Below are 12,639 nucleotides of genomic sequence, written 5' to 3' on the forward strand. Positions count from 1 at the left end.
GGGAGGGGGAAGGGGAGGGGAGGGGAGGGGGAGGGGAGGGGGAAGACATTGAGAGAGAGGGCGTGAGAGAGAACAATTTTGGAGAGAAAGCAGTTGGAGTTTTGAAGAAGATTAGCCTGGTGGCCGTTTTTCTGAGGACCATATCCGTTTAAAAGGCCTGGAACTCACTTTCGGTAACATCCACTTGCCAGTTTACTTACACACCCCTGACCCTTTTTCATGCCAGGACATGCTCGCTGAATTGTCTGAAGATGAGCCCTCAGGGTTTGTAACTCGTGGGGCTGCTGAGAGCAAAGGTCCCCTCAAGTCCACCCCCGCAGGCCCCAGGATCGTGGGGTCAGTGCCGCCGCATGCTCTTCCCCAGCGAGCCTGGGTGAGGCTGTGCTCTGGAGTCTGCAGGGGGCGAGGCAGCGACAACACGCCCGGATCCAGAAAGGGGTGGGAACGCCTTTGAAACCACTGTTGCAACTCCACTTACGTTATTGACAATGGTCCCATCTGCTCCGGCTTCCAATAGGATTTTAACCACCTTCTTGTGATTCAGGGCAGCAGCAATGTGAAGTGCTGTGTCTCCAGCCTGAAATTAATCAGAAGAAAGCCCGCTAAACCCCATCGGATCGTGGCCCACAGGCCTCTGGCTTTTTAATTCCATGGCCTGGCGGTGGCTTTTCAAAGTCAAACTAAAATCTGTCTTAAGACTGACTGACCTTGGCTAAAGTGTTATGTGGTTCTTTTATTATTTTTAACTCATACTTCATTTTTTATTTTTAAAATTTATTTTATTGAAGTATAGCTGACAGTCAATGCTGTGTTAATTTCTCCTGTATGGCAAAATGATTCAGTTTTATAAATATATATATTCTTTCTCATGTTCCTTTCCGTTATGGTTTATCACAGGATATTGAATATAGTTCCCTGTGCTCTACAGTAGGACCCTGTTGTTTAAATGTGGTTCTTTTGAATGAGATTTTGGAACTGAATGAACTTATGCAGGAATACCACATTCCTTTCTGAGTGGAGATGCCAGAAATCACAGGACAGGATTAAATGCAGGGGGCAAAGGCATGCTGGGCGGGCCTGGGTTGTTGGGAATGGTGGGACCTGACCTGAAGGCAGGATCACAGGCAGGGAGCCAGGAGCTCTGGACCCTGTCTCTCTGCCCTGGCAGGGGGTGGGCAGAGAACCCCTTGGTTTCTGAGAATGAGCAGAAGCTTCGAAGATGGCTACTTCCACAGGCCCTGGAGTAATATCCCAGCCTGCAGCCATCCTCAGGGATGTGAAAGGGCCACCTGGAATCATCCTGCAGGCCAGGGTGTTTTGTCTGGGTGGAGTCACTGAGAATCAGTATTCGCTTAACACCAGATGTTCTCAAACTCTTACCAAATAGCCTATAAGTCTTTTGTTGTTGTTGTTTTTAACAAAAAAATATTTCAATCAACTGTGAAAGAAGGCTATGTCAAATGCAGCTTGGTGGGCCAGTTCCAAATGCAAACTGTTTTTAATTCCCAAACAGAATGACATAAATAAGTCAGACCAATATAGAAGTGAAATCATTCATTCGTTCCTGGCAGGTGAACATGTAAAGCGTGGAAATCCCGCCATCCAAGGCCCTCCTTCCCTGGTAAGTAGCCGAAGAAAGTGTTCACTTCATTCCTGAGTCACCTAGTTGTGTGTTTTGAGGGAAGCTCTGGAGCAGTGTTTTCCAGTCTCGCCTGCTCATTGGAATCAGCTGGGAAGCCTTAAAAACTACTGAGGCCTGGGTCCCACACAGACACTGATTTAATTGGCCTGGAGTGTGGCTTGGGCATGATGATTTCCCAAAGCTCGCAGGTGACTGAAATATACCACCCAGGTTGACAAGCAGCACTGGTCGGTGAGGGCTGTTTGGGGGTGACCTGCTGAACCTAGAATCCACGGGGAGGCTGGAGAATGACAGAATTTAGCTATTTCATTAGGTCAGTGGCTCTCAATCCTGTTTGCACACTCAGGCCAGGAGCTTTTTAAAAATACCATTGCCTGGACCTCACCCCAAGATGTTCTGATCATTTACATTGGGGTGGGACTCAGGAATGGTATTTTAAAATCCTCTGTTGATTCTAATATGCGGCCAGGGTCAGTAACCACCATTATAGGGTATTTTTAATCTGAATCACAATCTGTTTTTTTTTTAATTTCAGATTTACATACCCAAACTCAGAAAAGTCAAACAATGCATCACTTAGGTGTAGGTATCAATAAATAACAAGACAACTTTTTAAAAATCCAAGTAACTATGAAAATCACATTTCCACAGGACACTAATAATCACAGATTTCAAAACCCCAGTATATGGCGTAGATACTGATCAGGCGCCAAACTTTACAGAAAAGAGAGACTCCCTCAGCTCACATAAAGGTGGCAGTTCAGGTAAGAGAACTCAGGAGTCATGAGACACCTAATGCCCTTGCTTATTTACTAAGCTACTCTTCCTTGTGGGTTTCCTTTTTAAAAATCACACTAAAAGCAAAACCCACCCCAGGATCTCCAGAAGATGTTCACTATGCAAATGTGGTGATATGAACTGGAATGCTAAGGGCATGCTTTCTCCAGGAGGCCAGATAAACCAGGGCCACAGGAACTCCACGGTTCCTGCAAAGGCCAGCACTGGCCAAGTCCCAGGCTGGGAAAGGATACCCCACCCCACCCCACCCCCGCCCAGCAGCCTCTGCTCCTGTCTGTACCAACACACCTGCAGGTTAACCATGGGGAGGACACATGCACTGACCTGATTCTTTTCATGGACAGAACAGAAAGCACTGAGGAGGAGCTTAATGATGGACAAGTGATTATAGCGCGCAGCAACGTGCAAACAGGTGTCGCCTGCCTGCGGACAGAAATCAAACTCTAAGCACAGTCTGAGCGGTTACAAAACAGAGAAGATAAAAAGAAAACATCATTTAAAAGCTGGCAGACTAGCATATATTCTTTAGAAAGTAACAGCCTGAATTATAAGCATCTCCTTTATCACAGACGCTCACTCCACAACTCACAGCCCTTTTCTGTCTGCAGCCCTGCTTTTTCCCCACCATGCAGACCGTTTCGGGTTTCATACACTGGATGCCTGCTCCCCACGAGACCTTCGCAAGAGCTAAAGGAGGCTCTGCTTAGCTAGCATTTACTAAGACTCTGCCGACCCCAGCCTCTCCTAAGACCCGAAGGCTCTGGAGTACCCCTGATTAAGACCAACAGCACTGCTTTGGAAATGAGACTTTCCCATCACAGATCCATCATAGCTGAAAGGACCAGGAGAGCAGGGTGAGCCGCTGGACTTTAAGATCATGTACTCTAAAAAATTCAAGTGCATCCCATTTTAGCAGGACCCCAGTATCCCACGGGGAGCAATGTAGTCTAGGGAGCTGATGAGGAAGCAATCGCTGAGCATAAAACAGGGCGTTCAGAAAAACTCGGGATCAGGACCTTCCTTAGTCCTGCTCCCAGAGAGAAAACAACAGAACTGGAGACAACGTGGTGACCTTTTGCAGTGCTCCCGCGGCGTTTCCATTCAAGCTCTAGCTCTGTCTAGAGATGCTGGCCGTCAGCACAACCTTCTCCCCCCAGATTAAGAAGGAACCAAGCTCAAAGCTGAAGTTCAGAGCATTCTCAGAACCACTTTAGATGAGGCTGCCCCCGATCAGGGGGGCCCCGGCTAAAGCCATTTTTGAGAGAAGCCTCGGATTCTCTTGTCACATGGCTGAGACACGGGCTTCATGAAGGAAATGCAGCTCTGTGGAGGGAGGAGGGGTACCCACGGCACCTTTCAGGTCAGGCGCCTCTAAGAACTACTGGCCCATCAGCTCATCCCAAGGATGCCTCAGTAATGGATTTGTAGACGCCGGGCATGGAGCATCAGAACGCCTCCCGGGTACAGCATCAACCAATATTTGCTAAGAGTTTTCAGGAAGCCTCTGCGGGCAGAGGCTTCCTGAAAACAATTAGCTTCGTTCCTAAACGCATACGCTAGACGCCTGCTGTACGCAATAAAACAGACTGCAAGGCTGAGCAGCGAGGGAGCAAGGATGGGAGAAAAGCAGTGTTTCCGAGAGTGTTGATTCCTCTTCGCATCCCCCTAAAGGACCCCGTAGGAATTAGCAAAAAAGGAATACTTTCTCGGCAGTCCCCGAACCCTTTTTTACTGTCTACGTGTGAATACTCTAGCATGCTCGCAGGGTTATTTTCCGCGGCGACACGAGGGAGCGCGAGGGAGGCCGGTTTTGTCCACCCACGTTATTTTTGAGGTCTGCGCGGGAGCCGCCCAGCAGGAGGACGCGTGTGCTCTGGGCGTGGCTATTCTGGCAGGCCAGGTGCAGAGCCGTGTTCCCCGCCTGGGAGGGAAGCAGACAGAAGGGAGCACGCGTTAGCAACCCCTCCTCCGCGGGCCTGCACCGGGCAGGCCGAGCCGCGGGCCGAGACTTACAGAAGACCCAAGGCTCATGTCCTCTGCTTCCTGATCGGTAGTCCCAGGGCTTCAGTGGCAAGAACATTTAATTGGGAATCCAAACGGGCAAAAGAGTCACATCGCTCATAGAAACCTTGGTTCCTAGTCCTGGCTCTGCCACTTAACTCGTTGCAAGCTACTGGGCAAGGCTCTTAATTGAATTCCTTACCTGTAAAATGGAGCGTGACTCCTACATGCTGAGGCTGTGAGGATTGATTCGGAGAGCCTAGGAGAGCATCTTCTTAATGGCAGAGTGCTTGCACGTGCACGAGGTTGTTCCTCTTAGCGACAAGAGGAACACGGAGGAGAGCTGTGTTAGGGTAGCTGCTGGCTGGCTACCCTACCAACAGAGTCAGGAAGGCAAACAGGCCACATCCGACACTGCAGGCTAAAGGTTAACAGAATTTGCAAGCCTTTTTCAAATCTTGGGTTTTTCTTGAAACATCAAAATTTGAACTACGGACAAGGCCTCCACCCAACAGGCCATAATACAACTGCATCTCTCACTTCCCACACAGATAGAGACCCTCTTGCTTTTGGACTCTACCTTCAAGGTCAAAATGGCAACCAAAGGTCAGAATCATGTCCACAGCAATGTTGCAGAAAGAATTCGTGACAAGAAGAGAACTCTTTGAAACTATGGGAGTAAGGCCTGCAAGGCTGCTAACCCCTAGAAAAGCAACAAGAGAAACAGGCAACGTGATTTGGTGTCAGCCTGCAAGGACTCGGGAGATTAAATACATAAGCTCAATGTTTGTTCTGCTGAGCTTAAAAGCTGCGTCAGGCCTGCAGCTGCGGGATCAGAGCTATCAGCCTGCCTGTTTAGGGCTTTTCCCTGGCCTGCTTTACTCCTCTCTGGATCACACAGCACTGTCTGCCCATACTCAAAGATGGTTTATATTCCTTCCCTTTGAAAAGACGAATGAGTTTTTAAAAATAGAAGAAAACTCTGTGCTGCTGGGTCACTCACTCCCCTCTCACCACCTTAGCTCTAACCAGCCTGGGCAGAGTCTTCCTTCCTTGCCGTTACCTCCAGGAACCTGGTGAGTTCTAAGCCCGAGAGTTGCGGGAGCTCGTTGGTCATCAACCCTCAACTGCAGGCTGGAATCACCTGGAGGGCCGTTAAAACAGACAAGTGCGCAGACGCAACTCTGATGGCCCCGCCCCAGGGTGTGAGGCCAGGCCAATCGGGTGTAGGCGCTGGAACGCCGGCATGCTGGGAAACCCCACCCCCGACTCAGGGCAAAACGGTACAGCTGGTCGCCCCAGACCTGGTCATCAGGTGGGTTTGGTTTTCTCCCCTCTCCCCGTGTTTTTAAAGTTTTCCAGGAGATTTTAAAGCGCAGCCGGGTAGAGAACCACTGCTAGCTTAGTCCTCCAAAATGAAGGGTCTGCCCGTGTTTTAAACACTCCACTCCCTGTGGCAAGGCTCAGGGCTCGGCTTGGTATGATTTTCAGTGCACATAGAGAAGGTTGTCTCAAAGCTGCTGGCTTCGTGGGAGTCATTAAATGTGTTGAATAAATGACTGAAATAAAAGAAATCTGATGGCTGTAGAAATATACCAAAATTTACTTTGCCAATAAAAAAAATCAATTATGCTGAAAAGCATTTGGATGAAGAAAATGAAAAGACATGGGTTAGAATACAGATTGTGGTACATCCATACAATGGAACGTTACTCAGCAATAAAAAGGAATGAACTAATCATACACAAAACAATATAAAAGACTCTCAAAACCACTGTGCAAAGTGAAAGAAGTCAGACGCAAAAGGCTGCTATGTCAAAACCTGAAATTAAAAAAAAAACTGTGACCTAGGTAGATATACATAGCAGGCATTTTCCCCACCCTGAGAAATGAGTACTGATCTCCCAGACAAGGGCTGCTATACTTTGCCGAGTAAGGACCTTTCTTATACAATGGAATATTATTCAGCTTTTAAAAAAGAAAGAAATCCTGTCATTTGCGACAACATGGGTGAACCTAGGGCAATACACCAAGTGAAATAAGTTAGAGAAAGACAAATACTGTATGATTTCACATCTATGTGGAATCTGGAAAAAAAAAAAAAATGGACTCGTAGAAACAGAGTAGAAAAGTGGCTGCCAGAAGCTGGGGTGTGGGAAAATACACAGAGGTTGGTAAAAAGGTATAAACTTTCAGCTATAAGATGAACAAGGCCTGAGGCTCTAATGCATAACGTGGTGACTACAGCTGATAACACTGTCTTCTATAATTGAAACTTGCTAATTGGAGAACTTAAATGTTCTCACACACACACAAAAGGTAAATATGTGAGGTGATCAATGTGTTCATTAACCCCTGGGAATTATCAAATCATCACGTTGTACACTTTGAATACCTTACGATTTTATTTGTCGATTATACCTCAGTAAAGCTGGGGAAAAAAAAAAAGAGAAGGACCTTCTAGAGGCTTCCCCAGAGGCTGTGGCTGGTGCAGAATGGAAGTCCCTCTTCTGGGATGGCACCTCACCTGTGCTTCCAACAGCCCCTGCTGCTTTATCTAGAGAGAGGATGCACGGCTTCCCACACAATACTTTTGGGGCCCTGTTGGGGACAGGAGGGAGTGTGGTGGAGACCCACCAGGGCTGGTTTACGGCCCTAATTGTGTCACAAACGATTCACGTATCTTACAAAAGACTACAGGCTCCCAGCTTAGGCCTCCCTATCCATTAACTGGAAACCACCTACTTCGAGTTGGTATAATGTTCCAGACCATGTACCACCTGGAAGAAATGGAGAGCCACCAGCGTGCCGGGCAGTGAGCCAGACATTACTGGAGGTGTTACGATGCATGGCTTGCTGCTTTCCTCAAGCTTTCGGCCGCTGAGGGAACCATGAGAAACATTTCACCAGTCAACACAGCACAGAGCTGTGTGCGGTCCAAGAGAGCCCTCTAAAACCGCCCGATGGGCCTGCGGGGACTGGGCTGGAGGTCAGCGGGCAGAAAGGAACAGGGTACCCCTGAGGGAGGGGACGGTGAGCCCATGCTGCTGTGCAGGAAGTACACGCCAAGCTCTCCCAGAGAGACAACAGCAACAGAGGCTGAGGCCACTCTGGGGAGGCCCCAGACAGCGCCAGGCTGAGGAGCTTCCCTGGGAAGTTTCTGAGCGGAGGGGGAGCAGGATGCAAAGGGATCAGGCAGATGGGTCAGTCTGCTGTGAGGCTTCTGAACTAGTCCAGGGACACACTAATACGAGCACGGAAGAAGAGGGAGGGAGGAGAGAGGGGTGACAGAGGACAACGAGAGAGAGGAGAGGCTGCTGTCCTTTCCTGTCCCCGCAGGACAGGGCTGGCCCCCTTAACCGCACTCTCACAGACCGGCGAGACAGCGGGGAGAGCCGCAGCGCTCACAGAAGGCCGGAGCCCCAGGTAGGTCCTCCCGTTCCCCAAGTGGACCCCGTGCATCGCGCCCACCGAGGAGCTGCGAGCTTTCAATTCCCACCAGGTTCCGCGGCCCTGAGCCCTCGCACTGCTCCGCGAGAGGAGGCTCCCGCCGGGAAGGCAGGCCCGGGCTGTCCTCACCCGTGGCCGGGCGGATCTAGCACCTGCCGCGCCTCACCTTGTTCTTGGCAAGCACGTTGGCTCCTGCTTTAACGAGCAGCTTGGCAGACTGGCTGAAACCGTGCCAGGACGCTTCGTGCAGGGCCGTGTTCCCGTCCTGGGGAGCACACACAGGAGGAAGCACATCAGCCGAGCCTGATCCAGCTCAGTGTCGCCAACAGAGCACAGGGTACTTTAGGGCACAAGCAGGGGCCTTTCTCCGCCGGGGCTTCTCACCCGGACCACAGAACCCAGGCAGTGATTTGAGTGGGCAGTTTCTCCACTCTCCCAGAAATGGTACCTAACAAGTACCGTTCCAGGTGCGTTCTCGATTTAGGATGTATTACAATGGATGACTTCAGGCATTAGGGCTTGAGTCTCTCCGGGAACCCAGGGTGAGAAAGGCTCCAGGGCCCATGCACAGCCCATGTGTAACAGAAAGTAGCATCAGGAGGTACGATGCCCCTTCCTCCCCACCTCTACCGCCCCTGAGGGCTCCTCTGCTCTGCTCTGGCCCCAGAGAGAACCCTGCAAAGGTTAGGCAAACGAAGAGTCCAGCTTCACAAGTTCCAGGGCCCCAAGGGCAGACAGGTAGATTCCACTGCTTCTTTTTCCTCCCCCAAATCTAATCGCTCCCAGTTTAATCCAAAAGCCTCAGGGCCCCAAACAAATGAGCAGGCACTGAGGACAGTGATCTATCTGTAAATAAGGTAAACGAGTGTCCTCAATAGATGGTTTTTCAATAGAACTCAACCCATTAAACATAGCTTGTATTTGCTTAACTTACTATTAAAAAAAGACACATTAAGTGCAATGAACTGCGTGGGGTAGGACCTGGGATTAGCGGGGAGGGGACGGGGGCACAGAGAGGAGAGATGGAAACGCCCTCCTGGCTGTTCCAGGCCAGGCGCAGGGCCGTCAGCTGGGGGCAGTGCAGGGACAGCGTCCAACTGCGTCCAGGCTCTGGCTTAGACACTCATTCAACACAGTAAGCCACGGGCCTGATACTGCTGACACCACAGGGGAAGTCTAGGGTCTCGAGGGCTGTACCAAAGGCCAGGTGCTGGGAATGGCGGTGGCGGATATGCGGCCCGGAAGCAGGAGGAAGAGTGAAGGGGGTCCCAGGTGGGGGCACTTCTGGATGCTGGTAATGACCTCCTTCTTGATCTGGGGGCTCACACAGATGTGCTCAGGCAGTGCAAACTCACTGAGCTGCACATGTATTCGTGGTGCGCCTTTCTGTATATGTATGTTACACTGTAATAAAAGGTTGTTTAAAAAAAGTGGACAGAGGCCAGATTGCACTTAATTGCAAAGTCCCATGTTTTAAGATGGTTTGACAATTTTAAAACACTGGATTAATATACGTCATTGGGATTTTTTAAAGACTTGATTTTGCTTATTTTTTTCTTCCAGTGTAGTTTAAATAAATTAACTCACTCCGTTATCTTAAAAAAAAAAAGGAAACAGAGAGGGGCTGGGGCACCTCCCTTCCCCCACCCAGGCCTCCAAAGGTCACTAATTCTAGACTTTTTTTCTTCACCATTTATATTTATGTGGTTGCCCACTGCTGCCACAGAACAGAGGGATGAGTTTTTTAGAAATTCAATATCAGATACTCTTTCAGAGGAGCCCTGGGCCGATTTCCTCATGTTAAGGCATGAGCGCTGACTCAGGAATGACAGCATCTCAGGAGCTCGGCAGGTCCCAGAGAGGGTCCTCAGGCTGACGCGTACCACTTCCCTCCTCACCTTGTCCTGTCGGTCCAGCGCACAGCCCTCCTGGATGAGCGCCGCGATGACCTCGGTGTTCCCCACCACTGTGGCCCGGTGCAAGGCGGTCTGATCCCCCTGCGGTGGCGGGGAGACAGGGACAGCAGTCAGCTCTCTCCGGCCCCTCACCACTCGCTCCCTCGCTCCTCCACTCGACACAGGGACGTCCCCATCACCGCGCGCCAGCCGGGCTTGGTGGGCTAGTTAGTAGACGGTGCATGCCGGGAAGGGTCATTTTGTTCACAAACTCAGTAGTAACCCTAAGCCAACTGCAGAACAGCCCTGGGCCAGAGAGCCGACCTCTGGATGAGGGTCACCCCAGGGGAAGGCAGTGTGACTGTCACATCTGTGAAGGGTGGGTCTGAGAGCTGGGCTGTGTGCTGTGCAATGGAACCAGCAGTGCCCGGAATCTTTACTCCCTGCTGAGTCCTCCCATTCCCCAGGGTCACAGGACTCACTAGCCTGCGCTGTCAGCTAGCGGCACTCATGACCGGAGGGCGGGCGTACTTGTTGACTGACTGGCCCTGGCCTAGAGCAATGCAGGGGTGACGCTAGGACATCTGAGGACGCCAGGGACTCAGGCTGTCACTGCACATCTCTAAGAAGCCTCTTCTGATGTTTCATGACAGCATCCTCGCTGATTTATGCTGCCTTTGACCCCTTTCTCTGTGATCAGATTCCTGCGATTGCTGACCTTCTTTTTCTCTGTCAGGGCGCCAAAGGGAACTTGACTCTTTCCCTAATTGCAGTTGAGAGAAGGACTAAACTCCCAGAAGTAAGACAGTCAAGTCTGTAACAAGAGAGAGAGTTCTGAAGTCTCTGAGGGCACATCTTATCTCTGACAGGCACTCAGGAAATCAAGTCCAGCCTGGGGCGCAGGCTTGAATGGGGAGATGGAAAACTCCTGGTGGGACGGAAGGGGTGCAGGGCAAGGGGGACAGGAGGTGTGCATCGTGCATAGCCTTGGGAGACACCTGTCACCTCGCTGGACTTCAGGTTCTTCACCTGTGAAAGGAGGCAAGGTCCCTCCCTTCCCTTCTTGGGGTCTGTGATGTGGTTGGCAAGAGTTTTACATAAACAGTTTTCTGGTGGAACACTTGGAGGGGCAAAGGACATGCTCTGGGGCACTCCTGGTCCTTAGCCCAAGAGAGGAAAGAAAGACGATTAGAAGACAGAAAACATGGAGGCTTTTTAAAGAAGGATGCACTGCTACCTATAAATAGCCTTAATCAAATGTTGATTCTACTTACATCCCTGGAACCTGTAACAAATGACAATGCACTTTAAAAGCACTTAATCCCCAAAAAAATTCTGGGGATGGATGGTGGTGATGGTCGTATAACAATGGGAATGTACTTAATACCACTGAACTGTACACTTAAAAATGGTTAAGATGGTCAATTTTATGTTATGTATAGTTTATGACAATAAAAAAGTACTTAATCCTATTTAAAAACCAAATTCACATTCTTAAAATTTTTAAAAATCTCCCTTTAAAAATCCATGAGGGGAAGGACTTCCCTAGTGGCGCAGTGGTTAAGAATCCACCTGCCAATGCAGGGGACATGGGTTCAAGCCCTGGTCCGGGAACATCCCACATGCCGCGGAGCAACTAAGCCCGTGCGCCACAACTACTGAGCCTGCACTCTAGAGCCCATAAGCCACAACTACTGAGCCCGCGTGCCACAACTACTGAAGCCCATGCACCTAGAGCCCGTGCTCCGCAACAAGAGAAGCCACCGCAATGAGAAGCCCACACACCGCAACTAGAGAAAGCCGGCACACAACAACGAAGACCCAACACAGCCAAAACAAAAACAAAAAACAAAAAAAAAAAACATGAGGGGAAATGATTATTTTCTTCCTTTTACTTTTTAATACTTCCCAACATTTTACACATATAATTTCTAGCATCAGGAAAAACTGCTATTTATTAAAAGTCTAAGCTGTACCAATATACCAGGAAAGGGACTGTCCATGTCTCAGAAGCTTTTCTTACTGTTCATTCTGCAGTGATGGATCCAGACCTCCACTCTCCCATAACCATGATTCCATCCACTGTCCACTGCATTCTGTCACCAAACCCTCCCCTTGGCATCCTAAGCTATTATTCCCATTACAAATTAGCTTTAGCCTTGGTTTTCTTCTCACCCACCTTTCCAAGACCCCTTACTCAAAGAGGACCCTTTCTGTGTGCCATGCAGTCAAAAGCAGAACACGGTCACTGGGTCAGTGTTTGCACAAGGTGTGCGAAGCTATTACACATCATCTTCAAACAACTTAGGAAGTGTTTCCAGATGAGGTGTACTTAGTAATCATGAAACATTGCCCAGTCTTAACTTTTTAAAACTTCTATAAGAATCTCCAAGACTGCCTGTTTCCCTACCAGCATGGTGATGGGTTTTCCCAAAATGGACCCCAAGTACAATTTATTGTTACTGACCTGATAAGAAATGTGGTGCCCTGTTCTCAGCAACAAAAGTGAGGCTGCAGCCCCCTCCTTCAGGGCAAACACCGACTCAGTCAGATTTCTAATCATTAGAGGCCTTTTACTATTCCCACAAGCTGCCGGCATTCTAACTAGCACTCCTTGGCCCAATCAGAACAACCCTTTTACGTAACCAAATGTAACCATTCTGTGCCTGTTGTGCATAAAGCGTGGGCTGTGTCGGCCACTCTCGCTGCTAAGTCACGGCACAGTCTAACCTCAGCCTGGCTTCAAGTCAAACGCTTTACTGTGTTTCACGGGCTGCCACTAAATCATGAGTTGAGGCAGCTTTGGAGCCAGAATGTCACCAGTATTTATTACTTGCTTTTAGCATAAATCTC

The 12,639-nt window shown here is 49.5% G+C and overlaps 1 protein-coding gene across 2 annotated transcripts in view; it reads right to left on the minus strand.

Annotated features, from left to right (window-relative positions):
* Positions 1 to 12,639, minus strand: part of ANKRD6 (ankyrin repeat domain 6) — a 215,439-nt gene that overhangs the window by 29,037 nt on the left and 173,763 nt on the right. The window contains exons 4-8 of one of the 2 annotated variants that reach the window (XM_028494646.2): positions 9,790 to 9,888; positions 8,058 to 8,156; positions 4,263 to 4,361; positions 2,765 to 2,863; positions 479 to 577 (exon numbers count right to left, since the gene is read on the minus strand). In XM_028494646.2, coding sequence (XP_028350447.1) covers positions 479 to 577; positions 2,765 to 2,863; positions 4,263 to 4,361; positions 8,058 to 8,156; positions 9,790 to 9,888 — 495 coding nt within the window. The remainder of the gene's footprint in view (positions 1 to 478; positions 578 to 2,764; positions 2,864 to 4,262; positions 4,362 to 8,057; positions 8,157 to 9,789; positions 9,889 to 12,639) is intronic. The other variant, XM_055087623.1, reaches the window with a different exon arrangement.

Source organism: Physeter macrocephalus, chromosome 10, assembly GCF_002837175.3.
Source record: "Physeter macrocephalus isolate SW-GA chromosome 10, ASM283717v5, whole genome shotgun sequence".
In the NCBI taxonomy this organism is placed as follows: domain Eukaryota; kingdom Metazoa; phylum Chordata; class Mammalia; order Artiodactyla; family Physeteridae; genus Physeter; species Physeter macrocephalus.